The sequence below is a fragment of the Piliocolobus tephrosceles genome, chromosome 1 (genome assembly GCF_002776525.5).
Source record: "Piliocolobus tephrosceles isolate RC106 chromosome 1, ASM277652v3, whole genome shotgun sequence".
Lineage (NCBI taxonomy): Eukaryota > Metazoa > Chordata > Mammalia > Primates > Cercopithecidae > Piliocolobus > Piliocolobus tephrosceles.
Genome location: NC_045434.1, coordinates 105,300,781 through 105,320,162, shown reverse-complemented (window position 1 = coordinate 105,320,162; position 19,382 = coordinate 105,300,781). Strand labels below are relative to the sequence as shown.

Below are 19,382 nucleotides of genomic sequence, written 5' to 3'. Positions count from 1 at the left end.
TCCTTTGAGAAGCAGGAGAACGTAGCTCCTTCCACAATCCCCTCCGTGCTTTGATTCCAGAGACCATCTCTTAGTATCACCATCTCTTTGAGGGGCAAACCTCCAAAAGATAGACTGTCCAACAGAAGAGTAAACCTGATAAAAATTCTCTTGTTCTTTGTACTAGAAAATAATTTTAGCATCACATTCTGTCCATCTGGACGTCATTAATATTGTCAGCCACTCCCTCCAATAGCCTTTAATGTCTACATAATTACTCCCTGTGGCCACAATCCGACATGATGTCACTCCCCTCCTGATTTGCATTTCATAGATAACAGACAGCTTGGGAATTACAGGAGCCTTTGTGAGCTGTGCTGAAAGCCTCACACTCCCACCATCACCTCAATCACATGATGTCCCCTCCTCTAAATCTGTCACCAAACTGCACAACCTTCCCCCACTCAATTACCCTTTTCCTGCTGTTACACTATCATTGGCTCTGTCTAGACGGAGCTCAACATCCTGACTGATAACTGGAAACAAAGTTGACTAATCAAGACATTTCAGTGCTTTGCTTAATGTGAATATCCTTGACTGGAATTTTGGCTTTTCATTTCTGAGTGTGACAATCACCCCCGCCCCCACCCCAGTATACCAATCACTTTTCCATTTTGTAGCCTCTCCTCTTCATACAGTTGCCCTCCCTGGGTAAGCCTAATGCCCAGGCATTAGGGCCAAGATTGCTTCTCTAGGTCTCCTCATGATTTCTCTTCCCAGTCATTCTCTTAAACCTTTTCCCTCTGCACCCTCCCACCCTCCCCTCCCCCATATAACTCAGACCTGGACAAGCAGAAATGATTTTCACGGAGCCAGGTAAGAATGAGGCCAAGGTGTGGGCTATGAAGAAACAGAATGTTGTTCTTTGTTTTAAAATGTACTGGTTTTTATTTTTTACCTTTCTTTGCATTTTTTGACTTTAATTTCTCCTTTTCTTCCCCATCACCACTCAATTCCCCTTCTTGCTGTCCTCTTAACCACCTCTTGGCTTCCTTCTTCCCAGTTAGTTATTTTTCTTTTCCGTGTTTAGGTTTGGTCTTTGTCTACGCAATACCAAACATCTGGGTCTATAGTAAAAACGTGCTGTCAAATACTCAGATGTTTGGAAACATCTGGGTATTTTGGCACTTAACAGCAGCAACAGCGGGATAATGGAATTAATTTTTCACTTTTCAGTCATCTCTTGACATGGGATGGACAGAGTCTTATCAGCCACAATCTAAACACGGGCCATTATCTGCTAGCAATTATTTTATCCTCTCACATGGGAAATTATCTCTGTCAATCACTTTATTGTCAAAGAAAAGAGGAAGGAATGTGTGTCTTCCTGGGACCGCAGTACGTCCGCCCTCTCTGCCTCAGCTCTTTTCTTACTGAAAGAGCTCCCAGGAACTGACAATTTCTTTAGCCTTTTCTACCCCAGAGGCAAGGAGAAACAAGGCAAATGAAACACTGTTTTCTCCATTCAAGTAGGGAGAATTTGACAAGAACTTGTTTCTTATTAGAAACGCTCTGTCTGGTTTAAGATCTTGTTTTCCCCTCATTCTCTCCTATAGTCTTTGTTGCTCTATTTATAACAGCAAACAAATGACGGCAATTTATTATTCCTGTCCACTGCTGTCCACAAAGGGCCGGCGTTATCTGTTCGTGTTTTTCTCAGGTAGCCCAGACTAACACTGCTGCGCCCCACTGGGGCCTTCGGCGGTGGGACGCTCTCCCGAGACTGCCGCAGACAGCCAGGTGTCATCGTTATCGCCGGTTACGTCCGGCAGCCTCCGAGGGACTTCCAAGGTCCCGTGGCCGCGATCCCACCTGCGGCGTCCGCGTCCACGAGCTCTCCCTGAGAGCCGCACCCTGAGAGGAGCGGCGCGCGCGCCAACCCGGGGCGGGGATCATTGTGTCCACAGACGCCCACTGGTGTGGCGTCCAGAGGGTGAGTGCGTGAGCGAGCGAGCCGCTTATCCTAGACTGAAGACCCAGGGAAACAGATCTGTGTGGAGGATGTTTCTGTTTTCAGCAGAACAGAACAGACGCAGCCCCCGAGTCAGTGCCGTCAGAAGACACGTCAGTCAACTCAGTGGAAACCCCTTCCACTGTGAGGCGTTCGACGCCGCCGCTTAGACGCGGCCGGGTCTGAGGCGCCTCCCGAGCCGGGTGGCGTGGCCCAGGAGCTGCGGCCGAAGCCCCTGGGCGTGGCGTGTAGGCTGCGCGGGAGGCGGCGGGCGCGGGGCGGGGCTCTCTGCTCTCCGCGCGGGCCCGCCTCGCCCCTCCCCCGCCCACCCCGCGTCCGCTCCGCCTCCCCCACCTTCTCCCAGAGGAGGTGACAGACGGGCCTGTAATTTGGTTCCATTCGCTCGACTGGAGCAACACCTGCCCCCCTCCCCTGGGACGCGAGGGTCTCATCCCAAACCAGACAAGAAGCCAAAGACAAATCCCGGCCCACATGCAGATCCGACTCGGAGAGGAGCGCGGCCGGCGAGGCAGACGCTACCCACCACACACCTAGCCCGTCCAGGGACGCCCGAACTTCACACTAAACGTCACCCACAACTTTCAGTCTCAGATTTACACTTTTTTAAAAAATTAAGAGTTAGCTACTATTGCAGCAAGTGATAGCTCCTTCCACTCACACCACCTCACAATAACACCAAGTGCCTGGCGTTAGGCTGTGTTGACAGCGAGGTTAGGAACCAGAACCGGGTATAAAGAAGGCGGTGATGGAGGTGTGCGGCTGTGTTGACGGCTGCCGGCCGAAGATGGGTGTGAGATCCCGGAGGGGACAACTTTCTTTGTGTAAGGCCTTTAGTGCCCATATCTAGCCTAAATTAAGAAGGACACTCATTTCTTTCTCCATTTAGTAGGAATTATGCAAGGACACTAACCACTAAGCCTTTCTGAGTATTTTCCAAAGTCTAAGCAAAGCATCCTGGTCAGGATCCTCTGGTAAGAGTGACTCATCTGGATCTCCTCCCGGAAGCTTGATCCAGAGCTTATATAAGGCGTGATGTCAGCACAGAACCTTCTCCGGACACACGCAGAACCAGCCCACACGGAGGCCTCCCTCTCCTGCTCCTTTGCAGTCTCTGTGAAGTTTCGGACTCTCCGAGTGGCGTCAGAGGACAAGTCCACTGAGCAGGGCCAATTTCTAGTCCAGAGCCCACACTGCTTAAGGGAAAAGCTGTTCTCACTTTCAATTGCTGTCGTTTATTTTTCTTTTCACACCAAAGAAAACTTACATATTTTTTCCTTTTATCAAAGTATTTGCTTTTTAATTGTATTGCCTTAGAGACTCATTTTCCCATTTCAATCCTAACTAGCGATGTGACCTAGGGCATATCACCCAACTTTGTGTCTCAGTGTCCTCATCTATAATTTAGGAATAGTAACACCTACTACTTCACTGAATTTTTAGAGGATTAAGTGAGTTAATAATGGACAGTGCCTCGCACAGGGTAAATGCTATGCCGTTCAGTTTTTGCTGATGTTATTATTAGTCCCTAAGCTGCAGCCCAGGGTAGACAGTGTGGGGTCTATGTGTGGAAGGAGCACAGGATTGGTGTGAAAGGCTTCTAGGTGGCTCTGCCCTGCAGGATGTTGAAACTGTGGGCAAGCCACTTAACCACTCAGGTCAGCTGAGCCCTCTCTACCAGGGGCCTGAGGGACTCACAGACACAGAATACACAACAGACCTCAAAGAGGGGCATTGGCCAGTTGTAAATGACCCTCAGGCCTCCAGGCTGCTGCTGCCCAGGTGGTCTAGGAGGTCCTCACTCCAAAGTTCCCTCCTGACTTTAGTGCCTGACCAATGACTAAAAGAGTCCACCTGATTTTTATTTAATCTTTAAAATCTGTCTAAATCGGGCTCTGGCAACATATCCACTCTAAATGTTCCAGCGGTCCCTTATAGCTTCCCCTTTACATGTGGCTGTATTTAGCCAGCACCCAGCTGTCAGCTACCCCAGCACACCCTGCAGGGCAGCTTTGGGCGTGGAAAGGCTTCTGTGCTCAGAGGGCCAGTTTTCAGGCCTGCTCACCCATGATAGGTCAGGCAGAGGGGGATGAGCAGGCACTCACCTCCAATGTGTGTACGAGCAATTGCCAAAATTAAGGAGGACAAGGGGTAAAATTTTAAGATAGAAGGAGAGGAGTCATCAGAGAAGGTGGGTTAGGTCCGCTGTGAAAGTCCCCTCAAATATGCAAATGCTCACAGGTGATTTTAAGGAAATACTGTTTGTTTTACTCTGACAATGGCATATTTGTTGTTAAAAGAAAAAAGAGTACTTATCTTTTAAGAGATACTTACTGATGTCTTCAGGGATGGAATGATGCGATGTTTGAGATTTGCTTCAAAAAGTCTTAAGGGGTAGTGAGAAAGACAGGGTAAGAAAATAAATGAAATGTACTTATTGGTGTGTGTATATTTGAATCCATCTCACTATTCTCTTGGCTTTTGGAGATGTTTTAACATTTTTCCATAAGAGTGTTTTCTAAAATGTAATTGCTCAGAAAATTTGTGCCAATTGATTTTTACTCACCAGGAAGTCGAATCCCACCTGAACTAAGGCCACCACCCCCTTTTGCAGAGCTCCACCCTCTAGCACAAGTCACCTCATGTCCCTCAGAGAACCATCTCCAGCCCTGGTTACGTTTTGTCAATGCACCAGCTATTGCTCCGCAGAGACATCTCTGGAGAAAGTTTTTTTGTCTTTGGTCAATGATCCTCTGTCCCTCTCTGGAAGAGTGACTCCAGTGGCCTTTTATTTTCAGTTATTCCATCCTAACCCCAGGGGATCCTAAGAGGACCTGCCCCTGTATACATATCTACCAATCACACCACCTTTCTTCTGATTCAAGAGGCTCCTGAAATCTTCCCTTTTTCTGATATCTTGCTGGAATGATCAGCAAGGAGATGAAGTACTCCCTCCTGACCTGGAAATACTTACTGAAATGAAGCAGGAAATTCCAACAGTTTCTGTCTCCGCTATCTCAAGAATAATTAAACTGTTTAATTCATTCTTAAAATGGTTGCCTGCCATAAATGCTAATATAGTGAGCACTATTGAGTTCTTTACAAGCACAAGACATGTTCTAAGTACTTTACATGGATTAACTTAATTAATCCTCCTAACAATGCTACTGGCTAGGTACTATATTTTCCCTATTTTACAGGTGGAAAAACTGAGGCACAGAATTAAGTAATTGGTTCAAGGCCACAGCCAGTTAGTAGAAGAGTGGAGAATTGAACACAGGGCATGCTTTGTCAGAGTTGGTGCTCCTGACCAGTCTGCTAGAGTGCTTATCACAGCATTCTTGCTATGAGAAAAACCAAGGTAAAAGAGAAAAGGCGTAGACGGGGCCTTTATCCTGAGTCTAGTGGGGCTTTCAGATGTGTAGATAACTCTACATGTGTGCATGTGGTGTATTCCATGGATCACTATTAACTTACTTAGGTTTCCTGTCTTACAAGATGGATGATTTCTGGCTGACTGTTGAGTATTGTATCATATGGAGACGGATACAGTTGGTGGAAACCACAAATCATTAATATATTAATGAATTAAAACTGGTTTTAGCTTATCCTATATTAATTCCTGTGCATATCATAAATACAAAGGTAATAAAAATAGCTCACATTTATTGAGCACTTCCCATGTTTTCCTATTCTGATAAGCACTATACATTATCCCACGGAAACCTCATAACACGCATTTGAGATTGGTACATATATTGTCCCATCTTATGGATGAAAGTGGAGGCTTGAGGAGACATAGTAACATGTTCAATGTCATACACTTAGAATAAGTGGAGCCAGGCCCAGAACTTGGCTCCAGAGTCTTGGGTTACAAACACGGAGATGGGAAAAACAGGTGAATTCAGGTATAATGATGTATGTATGTGGGACTCAGAGAACGGAGCAGCTAATGCTTCTGAAAGAAACAGGAAAGCTTTGTGACGTTACATGTGGTTACATGTGATCTGAGTTGGGTCACAGTGGAATCATCGGAATTATCTGGGTAAAAAATAGGTTAAGGGAGAGCATTGTGAGTAAAGGGGAAGTAAGTGCAAAGGCCCAGGTCATAAAAGAAAAAGACTTGGCCTCTCTGGGGAAGTGAGGAAACCCAATTTGGCAGGAATATTTAATCTCTGGAGAGTGGCTGAAGATGTCACTAGTGAGAGTCTGGAACAAGACTGTGAAACATTTCTTTTTTTTTTTTTTTTTTGAGACGAAGTCTCGCTCTGTCGCCCAGGCTGGGGTGCAGTGGCCGGATCTCAGCTCACTGCAAGCTCCGCCTCCCGGGTTCACGCCATTCTCCTGCCTCAGCCTCCCGAGTAGCTGGGACTACAGGCGCCGCCACCTCGCCTGGCTAGTTTTTTGTATTTTTAGTAGAGACGGGGTTTCACCGTGTTAGCCAGGATGGTCTCGATCTCCTGACCTCGTGATCCGCCCTTCTCGGCCTCCCAAAGTGCTGGGATTACAGGCTTGAGCCACCGCGCCCGGCCAAGACTGTGAAACATTTCTATGCCTAGATTAGGAACTTGAATTTTATTAAAAAATAAAACGGACATTCACAAAGGAGAATGGCATGCTAATTTTTAAAGATAGGTCTAGAAGCAGCGTGAAAATGGGCTGGAAAGTGCAGAAGAGTGTGGATGGAGCCAGCCTCACCCGTGTGGTGGTGAATGACAGTGCCCTAGCAGGGGAGCTGTCACAGGGCCACCATTATCCTATAGTGTTTTCTTGCAAAGTAGAAAAATACTCCCCTTCCTCCAGATAGTTCACCTTCAAGCCAGGGCACATGCTTGACTTGGCATACAGAGCACAGGCTTGGTTTTGGCCCCCACTGGTCCCCTTGGTTGGGCAGCCGTGTGCACTGCAGATGCAGCACTCCTTAGGCATCGCATGAGCTGACGCTTTCCCTAGGCACATGGACGGAGAGATGCAGTGCAGGGGCCAAAGGGGGGGTGTGTGCTTGGCACAGCTACCCCTCTATAAAAGGACAACTCTAGAGTATGATGGGCAGGGGCAGGCACTTTGATAAACTGATAAACATGGCTTCTGGGCACTGGGCAAGCCATCTAATTTCTTTCAGCCTCAAATTCCTTATCTGTTAAATGGAGACAATAAAAGTACCTACTTCACTGGGTGAGTGTGAGAATTACAGGAGATAATGCTTGCGAAGCACTTTAATAAGCATATAGTACACACTCAACCTACATTAGCTATTATTTCTACTACTAATACTGATAAATGAGATAGCACATCAAAGTATGGAAAAGGGTATTGACTGTGCGCTCTTAAGTTGACCCTCTTCTCCCGCTAAATTCTCTCCACCCCAAACATCAGTAAGAAAACTGGCAGCCAGAGACAGCAGCGAGGAGAGATGGATAAATCACAGCATCACAGAGACTGGTTCTGCCTACTCACCTCGTCATAGTGGTCTGGTGACATGTGTTCATGGGACAGGGCCACTGGAGGGAGCCCCCCAAACAGCATTCCTATGGGAAGTGGGGATTCCCTCCAGAGTTCCCCACCCCCACCCAGTCTCATTTCCCTCCTTACCCATTCCTCTCTCCTCAGTTGGCCCTTCCTTTACCATTCCATCCCATCATACACTGCCCCTCCTCTTCCCCTCTTCCTTGATAGGAAGGTTGTTTTGCCCAGTACTTTTGCCCTTGTTCTCTGGAAGTTTTCGGGCAGTGGTAGAAGTGAGGGGAAGGCCATTTGGGTGGAGAAATATTCAGCACAGGCAGCCTTGTCTGCTGGGCCAGCTGGGGCTATGCTTTCTGGGGAGCAGCAATGGCCTGGCAAGTTGTTGAGTGGCTGCAGGCAGAGAGAAGAAGGCGAAGGGACAGCAGGAAGACATGTGGTTCTGGGTCTGTTTGGGGAAAGACCAAGTTCGGGGTAAAGGACAGGTTGGGGCCAGCTGCAGAAAGGTGAGTGACCTGCACCGGCTGTTTTGGTAGCATGAGCACTCAGAACATTTTAACAGGATGAGAAAAGAAAAGGCAGTGCCAGTAGCAGCAACTGTAGAAGCTGGTCCAGCAGGCCTAAGTCTCTGGGCCAAGGGTACCAATGTATCTCCTCAGAGAGGCTTTCTCCAATAGCTCTCTCTAAAATGCTACCCAGCACCAGCACGTCCAGACCCCATTCTCTATTCTTTACCCTGCTTTATTTTTCTTCATAGCATTTAGCATTATCTAAAATTAATTTTTTTTTGCTTCAGCATACTGCTTTTCTCCAGTAGACTTTGTCTCATGTGTTACTCTATTTTCAACATTTAGAACAATGCCTGGCACACAGTGGGTCCTCAATAAACAACGGTTGAATGTAAGAATGAATGCTCACCATCGTCATTCAAAGAAGAATGGAGACCTCACGGATGGGTGAATAATCACTGTGTCTGCGCTACACTCAGGGGATGTGTCAGTCACCCTCTGGTCTAGCAGACTGCCACCATGCTTGTCTCTCTTGGAGGGTGCTCAGCAGCTTTGGATTTGAAATGAATTGTGAAGATCCTCTCCTGGAATCACACGGACTGTGTAGATAGGAAGGGATGCTGCCCTTTGTCCAAATTCCAAAGCAAGGACCTTTTGTCTAGGGGAGTGTATCAATAGGTTCCTCCTACAGGTGAATGGGAGGACTGTGTTGGTCAGTTGGAAGCTGGGCCCCTAAACTGGGAAAGAGAGGCACTTGGAAGGTTTCCAGAGGTTAGAAGTTGACTTCATACCCTTGGCACAGGAGCAGGGCTAATTATTCTCTTGTATAATAGAGTAGTGCTATAAGAACTAGGAGTAGTTATCCCTCCACACTGCCTAGAGGTGAGAAGGCCTACAGGTGCTCATGTGTTTTGCAGGTTGCTCTAGTGACCAGGACATTGTCCAGATACAAGGCAACGGAAGGTGCTGTTCTTTTTCACACACTAGGAAGTACTTTCCTACTACACACCTTCATATAAGGGAGAGGATGAGGTCCTACCTAGTAGGTATCTGTGAAGCTGACAACAAGACACCTAGGTGAAAAGTGAAGAATACCAGCAATCCCACAGACATTTTATAAGGCCTAGTATCCATCTAACTGCATTTACTCTGAAACTTGGTGTGATATAGACTCACAGTTCATAATATTCTATATATGCATATGTACATATAGTTTTTAAGTCATTTATGTCTTCTGTTTGTAAGCAATATATTTCGCATTTTTATACTAGCCACAGGTTTTTGCAGATGTCATTCTTCGTATCTCAAGGTTGGTCCAGGGCTTAATTTTTTTTTTATTGTTTGCAGGTGCCCTGTCTTGTATCTGTGTACTGATTAGATGTTTGAGTATTACAATAGTAATAGACACCTTGTTCTTAATAAGTGCCATGAGGATTGAGAGTCATCGTATCAGGGACCTTCTTCTCACTGCCATTAAATAGCTATATGTCTTAGTGCAGGTCACTCCTTGGGCCTCAGTTTCCCAACTCTAATTTGAAGAGGCTGGGTTAGAGAATTACTAAGCTTTCTTTTAGAGGCAAAGAATCCACAATTCAAGTAATATTTTATATAAACACTATACTTATTTTCCTCATTGAGAGTAGAATGATCTATGTCACCATCATATGCAGGGCATCTATTTATGGGACTGATCCATGTCCAAATTTGAGCATCAAATATTTCACTACAGAAATATGCTGATGTTAAGATTTTGTTGTGTTTACCAGTTTCTTTCTAAGGAATTGAGTCCATTAAGATATTTCATGCTCGGCTAACATGTCCATTATTTTTAGACAGTGTGCTTAAAATAAAAGAGAGGACTTTATTTGATACCTTTATTTATATGCAAAACAGCGCACCATTCATGAGATATGAAAAACTCGTCAGATAGAAACCAGATTATATCTATTTTCACTACAAAATATTGCATTATATAAAGCAACAGAGACACAAAAAAACCCTGAAAAAGACTAAAATCTTTGGATAGCAGATGTGGTTTTTTTCCCTTGTCTCTAAAATACACTCCTTGTTTTAAGAGTTTCACAGCAGAGAACATGAAACATTTTCAGGTTATAGACTTTTCTTTTTGGTGTCACAGAGGAAAGTAGTTCTGAATTCTTTTTTTCTTTTTTTTTTTTAGGAAAATAACTTAATTTCCTAAGTTCATCACACGCACAAACATCACACACACAAAGAAGCTACTCTCCTTATAAACAGCTTGTAAAGGACTTCTCAGACATAACTACAGATAAGAATAACACACTTTTTAAAAAACTATAATAGTGAAGTGCTAGTGTTGCTGATCTCACAACAAAAGAACCTTTCAAGAACAAACATCTTAATATATAAAATATGTTTAGAAACAGGGAGAAGTGGGAAATTTGTTATACAAGTGCAATATAATTAGAGCAGAAAGAAAGACCACAGTATAATCTCAACAAACACGTAAAAAGTTAGACATAATTATTCCACAGGAAAAAGTGTAAACACTTGACTATAAATAAATTGGCACAGAGTATCCAAAGTAAAAGTATCACCACTCTGAAAAATAAATGTCTTGAAAAAAATACTCTACTCCTTCTAACATAAATAAAAATAGGTTGTCTTTTTCTAACTGCACCTATGGGTCCACATGTTTAAGGTCACAAATAGATGTTTTTGGATATATAAAGGGGCACTTCGCCTGCAAAAGCAATCAGATATTAAATTTTCCATTTAAATATGGATTTTCCTGTCTACCTTGGTGTCATATCTTGGAGACAAAATCTCACCAAGCTCAAACCCTCCCACAGTGTGTCTAATTGTTCTCAATTTGTCTTTTTAACCTTACTAAATATTCAGGGTTTATTTGGATTCTAATATAACCTTTATTTTCACAACAGAAAGGAAAGTTTCCTGTCGCACCTTTCTGTGCCTTCCATCTCTATGGGCGAGATCCCTCCTCTCTCCTCCTCCCCAGAAAAATTCCAGATAGCCTAAAGTTATAAGCCTGCATACTCTGAACTTCTGCCCTCATTCTTTCAACACATTAAGATTTGTGGCGGATGAACATAGGAGAACTCAAAGTCTCCTGCAACAACCCTTGGGGAGCCCCAGAGGTGGCAATCTCGGGTGTCTCCACGAGGTTCTCCTGGCCTGAAAAATCCCCCCTGCAAGCCCCCGGGCTCGCCAGACAACCCCACCTGCCTGCGTCGGAAACCTTCTCTCGTTGCCCTGTGACCAGAGAGAACAGGTAGCGAGCTTCTTCCCTGGCCCGAGTCTCTCGAGGCGGCCGTCTCGCTGGACCACCGCAGCCTCCGCCACCCCAGCGGCGGCCACCCGGATCCGTCGCGTTTCGCGGACACCCGGACAGGCGGCCCCCTGCGGCGCACCCCGCCCTACACGTCCAGGACATGGTTGAGATAGGAGATGTAGCAGATGGCCAGGCGCAAGATCTCGATCTTGGAGAGCTTCTTGTCCGGGGGCAGCGTGGGCAGCAATTTGCGGAGCTCGGCGAAGGCCAAGTTGAAGGCTTCCACGCGGATGCGCTCGCGGGTGGCGTGGGCCGAGCGGTACTTGGCGGTGGCGCGCCGGCGACGGCGCTTCTCCTCGCGGCTCAGCTGCTGCGGGTGCGGGTAGAGCGCGGACCGGCTGCCGCCCTTGCCGTCGCCCTCGGCCTCCTCCACCGGCTCCAGGTCCGACACGCTGCCCAGCACCTTGGTGTCCGTGCCGCCCAGGGACTCCGGATCCGAGTGCGCCGAGCTGGGATGGTCCGAATCTGCGGCTTGGTCCGGACTCAGCATCATTTTGGAGGCTGAGGAGGGGTCGGAAAATTAATCAGTAAAAGAAATCAGGGTCTTTTGCTGGAAGGATGGCGGCCGAGGCCTACCACGCCGGCCCTCCCAGCGGATGCGCGGCCCGGGCCCCCTCCCCACAGCAGGCCGGCGCGCGACGCTGGAGGGCGCCGAGAGGATCTGGCCCGAGGGCGCGAGCCCCGCGCGTCCCCATGGCGCGGGAGCCGGTGGGGGCGCGGTTGACCCAGGCCGCATTCTGGACCCGACACCTCGACTTGCCGACGGCCACGGCGGGCCTGTGGCCCGGGGCCTGGGGACGACCGTAGGCATATGGGGTCGCGACTGGGTTTTTGTGCCTCTTCCGGCCAAATGCCAACCGCGCTATTCCGTCTCCCTCCCTTCGTCCCCTTCCCAGATAAACGAGTGATTCCGAACAACGAATACATCTAGGTTTTCATGGGGGCGGTGTGACGCGGAGTGTGCTTCTCGCCCCGAGGGCCTCCGGCGAAGCAACCGGGCAGCCGCGGCTCCCGAGGGCCTGGCGCTGGCCTGGGGCTGCGCCGGGGGCGCCCGGCGCTGGGGTGCGGGCTGTCAGGAACCTCCATCCCGTAGCGCAAGCGGAGAGCCAGCGGCTGGGGGCGGGAAGCCTTCTTGGACCCCTCGCGCTTCTCCGAAATCATAAAGAAATGACTAAACAAACGTGGCGGAGCCTTTCAAAAGAAAATTGACTCCGATGGCCTCGCAGGCTCCCGGAGCACCATCTGTCACGCAGACAGCCACACACATAGGGGACCTAGGGACACGGCGACGTGGGATCAGACAATGCGCCCGGCAGTCTGGCGACCACCTTGCGGGAAAATGCCGGCAGCCAGGCCGCTGAGGGAGGAAAGGATGCAGAGGAAAGGGAAGAGAAGGGAAGGGCCCGGGGCAGGGCGGGCGGGGACGAGCGGGTGCCGAGCATGCTGTCCCGGCGGGAGCTGCATCTCTGCAGGCAAAGTTCGGGCGCTCCCAGAACCGGAGCTCTGTAGCCCGCAGCTGTCGCCGGATGGCCTGGCTAAGTCTGGGCATGTCGGTGCTTAGCCTTCCTCATACTGTGCCCTCTTGGAAACGCCACCTGGCCAGGCTTCTCCAGGGCGCCTGGAGCATCGGCCCCGACTGCGCGCCTTCTGGAAGGGGGCCACTCCGAACCGCTGGGCTTCGGGGGAATTCGGGCTTCGGGAAAGGGCGCGGTAGGAGGAGAAAGGCACCTGCGGGGGCTGCACGCACCGCCCCCCGGGCGTCGGGAGTGAGGACCAGGCTGCGAACTCGGGGCCCCGGAGTGGGCAGCCAAAGCGACGCTAGGCGCGGGGGAAATCGCGTCAGCGACATATAGGAGGGTTTGCTTCTAGAGAAACAAAAGCAAGGGGATGCGTGATCAGTTCCCAGCACCGAACTTGCTGAGGAGCGAAATTGGGCCAAAACAGCTTTAATTTCCCTGCGAGGAAATCAGGTCCTCTATGGCAAAGTAAAAACAAATGCTCCCAGTGAACTGCCTGTGACTCCCTACGGGCTTTTCTCGGGTACGTTTATGAGTAGAACAACTTGCATCTACACAGTCAGCTTGAAAGGGCAGAAATAAATAGGCGAGTAATGGAAAATCACAATAAGCATTAAATAGTTGTCGTTCTGGTAAAAAGTTCCTGGGTTGCCCTCAAAGTATGTTAAATTCTCCTCCAGATCTTTAAAAATATTCATAAATAGTATGTCGTGTATGCGCTTTATCTCTTTAACTATGGAATGACCTGCATCTATAAATGCAGTATGAATAATCTAACTTATTTCAAGCTGAAAAAAATTATTTAAAGGAGTCTTACCTTGCAAAAGCCTTTTTGATAATCTGTTCTCCAATCTTTAGAGTTAAAATGCCAGGGAATAGCGAGGGGAGATTCCGGAAAATATTAAAAGCAGCAAATATTTATTACATTCAAAAATGAAAAAGCAGCTGTCATCTCGCTGGTGTCCGCAGAGAGGGACGATAATATCTCAGGATGTAGACGATATGAATGATTGTTCACTTAGTTGATAATTTTAAAAAAAAACGCTTTTTCCTTTTAATTGTTCTCAAACATTTCAAGAAATTCGTTGTTGATTTTTTTAAACGATGTGTTGAAAAGTCTCGTGCCTTTTTCCTCTTCTAGGTCTCTAAAAATAACAAAAGAGATACAGAGATAAACACAATCACATCAAAGGGCTGATTTCTCCACTTTCTAATAGCGCGAATAATCAATAAGAAAGATGGTTAAGATAAGATTCTGCTCCTATCGGACGCCTTTCCTTCCCTTAATTCGGCTGAGCAGAAACTGGGAAGTGCAGGACAGAGATGTGATCTTGCTCAGAAGTGATTTTTTTTTTTTTTTTTTTTTTTTTTGAGATAAGGCTTTGTTCAGTTGATATCTCCCCAGTTCCCAGGAACACAATACTGTAACTCGGAGCTAAGGTTGCCTCTTCCCTCATTTACTTGTATGTTGTATAAATAGACACCTATTTTCCAGTTTCAAAGTCTTTCAAGGTTTGGTTGTATCCCCCATCCCCACCCCCTCCTCTCTTTACCTTGTAGCAAAATATATATAGTCAGTGGCTTGGAGATGCTTGGAGAAAGGTTGGTGAAAAGTAAACGTCTCCTGGAGGAGTAACAGTGACAAGGAAGCAGAGAAAGACGGGAAGAGGGTGGGAGAGCCAGGGCAAAGAGGCAGAGATGCGTGTGTGGCTTCTGGGCTCTCCTGGTACCAATTGATTCAGCCTGGAGATGGTGGAAGAGATAAAGGCTTAGGAAGGGGGATGGAATTTTTTTCCCCTAAATTGATATTTAATGGGAAATCCTATTGGACAGAAACCTGGACATGAGTCACTTAATTGGACTTGACATCTGTCACAGTGTGGGAGTTTTCACAGCCCAAATATTTTAGCAGATCAGATTCCCACTGAATCTGTGCCATGAAATATAACAGTTGAAAGCAGTTCATGATAGAAATCTTAGCCTCTGAACAGTCTCTAGCCATAGTCAGGCTATTTATCTTTTCCAGATTATTGATGAAATATTTAAGTGCAAATAAACAATATATTGACTATGAAAAAATTTCCCTGGCATATTACAAAGCCATCACTTTCCCTTAATGTTTAGAAAAATATTTGCGTCCAGAACAAGGAAATATATACTATATAAGATGCTGCAATAAATATATTTAGACATGCAACAGCTAACATTTATTAGAGATCATTTACATTTTTAAAACTACTTCAGTAAGGTTTGATTAAGCATATTAATATTTTTGAGAAATGATCTGCTATAGACTAACTTATCAATAGATGGTAAGAAGCTTTCAATAGATTAAGGCATTGATGGAACTGGAAAGAGAATCCACATGTTCAAGGACCACGAATGTGAGATCGTTCTACTTTTCTGTACATGTTTGTTTTTCTCTCCACCCACTTATTCATTCAAGCTGAAATATGACATGCTACATGTGTTGATTATTGCACTTCTTTCTTGCCCATCTTAACGTGCTAATATTTTAACTGTGTGGCAGTGCTTGTGCTAAGGTGTAAACACAAATTACCAGTGTATTCCAGTACATAATGCCTTTGCCTTACATGATCCCATGGCCCTGAATTTATATACTTTATAATAAAAAAAACTAGTTCAATTATTTTGCCATTTTATAAAGATACTCATAGTTAATATCAATTACATATTATTTGTGATTATTTTGGCTTGTTTTGATCACAGAAGCTTAAAGAAATAAAGAGCGTTATAGCCTTACTCCCACCTCCCCAATTCCTGGGGAACATTTGTGGAGAGAGGAGTCCTCACTTGCCTTCCTTACTTTTGCCCTAAAAGCAGATTTTATCACCAGGGGAGGCACATTGAGCAGCCCACCCCTGGGAGTGACCCTCCGGGTTTTTCATGGCTTCCACAAGTACTACTTGCCTTTGCCCACATTTTTGCTCCTTTGAGAGATTCCTGGACCAGAATGGGGCAGGAGTGGGGGAAAGGAGGGAGTGCCTCCACCAAATAAGGGCACCAACACTCCCCAGCCTTGCTTCTGCCTAACCCCAGCACAGAGCTATATTTTAGATATCCCCAGAACGTTAAAGTGAAGATAGAAGCCAGCCCCATACAGGTGGCAATGGAAACAGGTGAGTGGATAAACACCCCAAGGTGGTGACGATAAAGGGAGAAGGGAAGTTTCCTCACTCTAATTAGGAAGAGCCAATGCTAAGCATTCACACACAACCAGAAGTGTGCACACAGATGCACACCCACAGATACCTGTACCTCCTCCCTCTTCCCCCTACCCTTACTCATACAAGCTGGCTGGCTCTATTAGACCACCACACACCCAGACTGATGGATTGAAAAAACTTGTGAGTCTAATCACCATAGCTCTAGAGTGGGCAGCTGCTACAGTGGGAAAGGGCCAGCATCTCTGATTCCCCTGGTGTTGGGGGGTCATGATGGGGTGTGCATATCAGGGCAGGTCCAAGTCTGCTGTGCTGTGTGTGATACCAGACAAATTCTCTTTTATGTTCATGCTTACTCATTCTACACCAGCAGCCAGCATACACAAAAATTAATACTTACAGAAGTCAGCCTATATAAACAGGTACACACTCAGATCCATACTTCATTATGCCTAGCCACACTGTTATAGACACGAACATGGATTCACATTCACACCCATGCATTCTTTCTTTCAGGAAAGCCTCCCCCTCCCCCATCCCTTTGCCTTTTCTAAGACCTCCCTGGCACAGATGGCCCCTCCTTCTGTGCTCCATAAACACTCCTTTCATGTCTCCCTTAGAGACTACATATTGTGTACGGTGATTCTTGGTTCTTGGTTACCACACTGGTCTCTCCCTAGGCTATGATGCTTCCAGGGGAAGTCTGTAGTTTATATCCCCAGCACTAGTGTCTGAGCTTGACACATTATAGGTACTCAGTTCATTCATGCTGTGACACCTTATGTACAGAGGTACCCTAGATATTTGTAACATGGAAACTCTTCCACCAAAGGACACCCATGGTTCAGTTCTATCAGTTTGCTTTCTTATAAAAATGAGAATAATAATACTTCACTTCTCATTTCACAGGCTTGCTATGGGACCCAATGTATTTGAAAATATTTCATAAAATACTAAGCACCATACAAATTATGATACTATAGACTATAAGAGTAACATTAAATAATATTATTAAATGAATGGGGAGGTGATAAGTAGTGGCTTAAAAAGTCAGACTTTGTGGCTCTGTCATATGCTACCTGTGTGAATTTAGTTGTAAGTTACTTAAACTTTTTGGACCTTAGTTTTCTAATCTGTAAAATGGGAATAATCAAAGTATGCTACGTAATGTTGTTATGTCATTTTTTTTTTCTGAAGGTGAACAAGATAATCTATGTAAAGTGCTTAAACTAATGCCTAGAACTCATGTTCAGTAAATATCAGCTATTATTCAGTATAAATACATATTGAGGACCAGATATTGATTGACATAGAAAAATAAACATATCCAGATATACTCATCCACGTGTGTGTGTGTGTGTGTGTGTGTGTGTGTGTGTGTGTGTCTATAGCTCTGGTGGCCAAACTACAATGAGCATTTTCCGTGTGTCAGACCTAGGTACAGTGACTTTGCTCATATTAACTTATTTAACCCTCACCACAAACCTATGAGGTAGATAAGTACTGTTGTCCCAATTTTGTGTATAAGAAAACTAGGACATGGAAAAGATGGCAATCTACTCAAGGTCATATAGCTAATAAATTATGGAGCTAAGATAGAGATTCAGATGGTCTAAATTCAGAAACCACACTCTCAAACACAAAGTACTACGTTTCTGTGGTCATTGTATTCTACACAGATATACTCACACAGAACTATTCACCAATATGCTTATGGCAAGGGAGAAACATACATACACACAAAACTTAGATAAATTGCCACCTTTGCATTCAGGGGTGGTTAGTGAGTGATATGGTTTGGCTGTGCCTCCACCCAAATCTTAACTGGAATTATATTTCCCATAATTCCCAGGTGGGAGGTAATTGAATGCTATTCTCGTGATAAAGAGTAAGTTATCACGAGATCTGATGGTTTTATAAGGGGCTTCCCCCTTTGCTAGGCTCTCATTCTCTCTCCTGCTGCCTTGTGAAGGACATGTTTGCTTCCCCTTCCATTGTGATTATAAGTTTCCTAAGGCCTCCTTAGCCCTGAGGAACTGTGAGTCAATTAAACATCTTTCCTTTATAAATTACCCAGTCTCAGGTATGTTCTTATACCAGCCTGAGAATGGACTGATACAGTGTCAGTGTAGTTTAAATACTTACTGCTCATCTAGTACTTTGCCAGATACTGTTGGACTACAGAGGCTTTATATTATTTGTTAATTTCATTAGACAGCTGTTTCCAATCTATTTTTTAAAATTTTGTACCCCATAGATAAAAATTTGGGGCATACATATTGAGTATATATATATATACCCAATTATAACTATATAATATACTAGTACAGTAGTACATGTATAAGCTTTGTACATGTACTACTTTGTACATGTACCAATATATCATATAACTGTAAAGATACACAAAAAGATATGTAAAGATATGATAAAAATAATATTTATTTTTAAAATTATAAATATTTATCAATATATTTATAAATTTAAATATTTATATTTATTAAATATATGATAAAAATAATATTTATAAAATAATTAATTTTATTTATTAACAGCACAAAAACCAATTAACAGCATAAGGTATTATTGATAATGTAGAACTTCTGAGAGCAATAAGCTTAATTTTATTAGACTCATTGTTTAACCCGTTGAGATAATGATTTGATCATCTGGTTTTAAGCTCAATTTATTTAGAATCTGGTTTTTGGCTGATAAAGCAGAAAAAGATGTAATACAAAAATTCAGATGTTATCACAAAATATGATAAGCATGTGAAGTGATGGATATGTGAATTAGCTTGATTTAATCATTCCACAATGTAAACATATATTGACACATCACATTGTACATCATAAATGTATACAATTTTTGCCTGTCAATTTTAAAAACAAATAAGAAAAAGTGGAAACAACCCAAAGGTCCACCAACTGATGGATGGATAAACAGAATGTGATATAACCGTACAATAGACTACTATTCGGCAAGAAAAAGAAACAAAGTACTATTACGTGAGACAACAGGGATGAACCTCAATAACATCATGCTGAGTGAAAGAAGCCAGACACAAAGACCACATATTGCATGACTCCATTCGTATGGAAAGGTACAGAATAAGCAAATCTATAGAAACAGAGAGTAGATTAATGGCTGTACAGAGATAAGATGGGGGAAAGAAAGGGGCCAGGGAGTGACTGCTAATCAGCACAGAGTTTCATCTTGGGATGATGGAAATATTCCAAAATTAGATTTTGGTGATGATTTCACGACTCTGTAAATATACTAAAAAACATTGAGCTGTATACCTTAACTATGGTATGTTAAGTGTATCTCAATAAAGCTATTAGAAAATTCAGAAGACATATCACGTGATATGTA

The 19,382-nt window shown here is 44.9% G+C and overlaps 1 protein-coding gene across 2 annotated transcripts; it reads right to left on the bottom strand.

Annotated features, from left to right (window-relative positions):
- Positions 1 to 9,837: 9,837 nt before the first annotated feature.
- NHLH2 (nescient helix-loop-helix 2) lies at positions 9,838 to 14,561 on the bottom strand. 2 transcript variants are annotated; one of them, XM_023222762.2, is made up of 3 exons: positions 14,379 to 14,561; positions 13,643 to 13,970; positions 9,838 to 11,809 (listed from the first exon to the last, which is right to left on the bottom strand). In XM_023222762.2, exon 3 carries the CDS (start codon positions 11,799 to 11,801, stop codon positions 11,394 to 11,396), a length of 408 nt encoding a protein of 135 aa, XP_023078530.1. In that variant the 5' UTR covers positions 11,802 to 11,809; positions 13,643 to 13,970; positions 14,379 to 14,561; the 3' UTR covers positions 9,838 to 11,393. The 2 variants fall into 2 exon arrangements, with proteins under 2 accessions (XP_023078530.1, XP_023078531.1); XM_023222763.2 differs by lacking the exon at positions 14,379 to 14,561 and having other exon boundaries at positions 13,643 to 14,168.
- Between the last annotated feature and the right edge of the window lie 4,821 nt (positions 14,562 to 19,382).

Bases quoted from the DNA above. Each gene is read 5' to 3' on its own strand.
- NHLH2 (XM_023222762.2), bottom strand. From the start codon at position 11,801: ATGATGCTGAGTCCGGACCAAGCCGCAGATTCGGACCATCCCAGCTCG.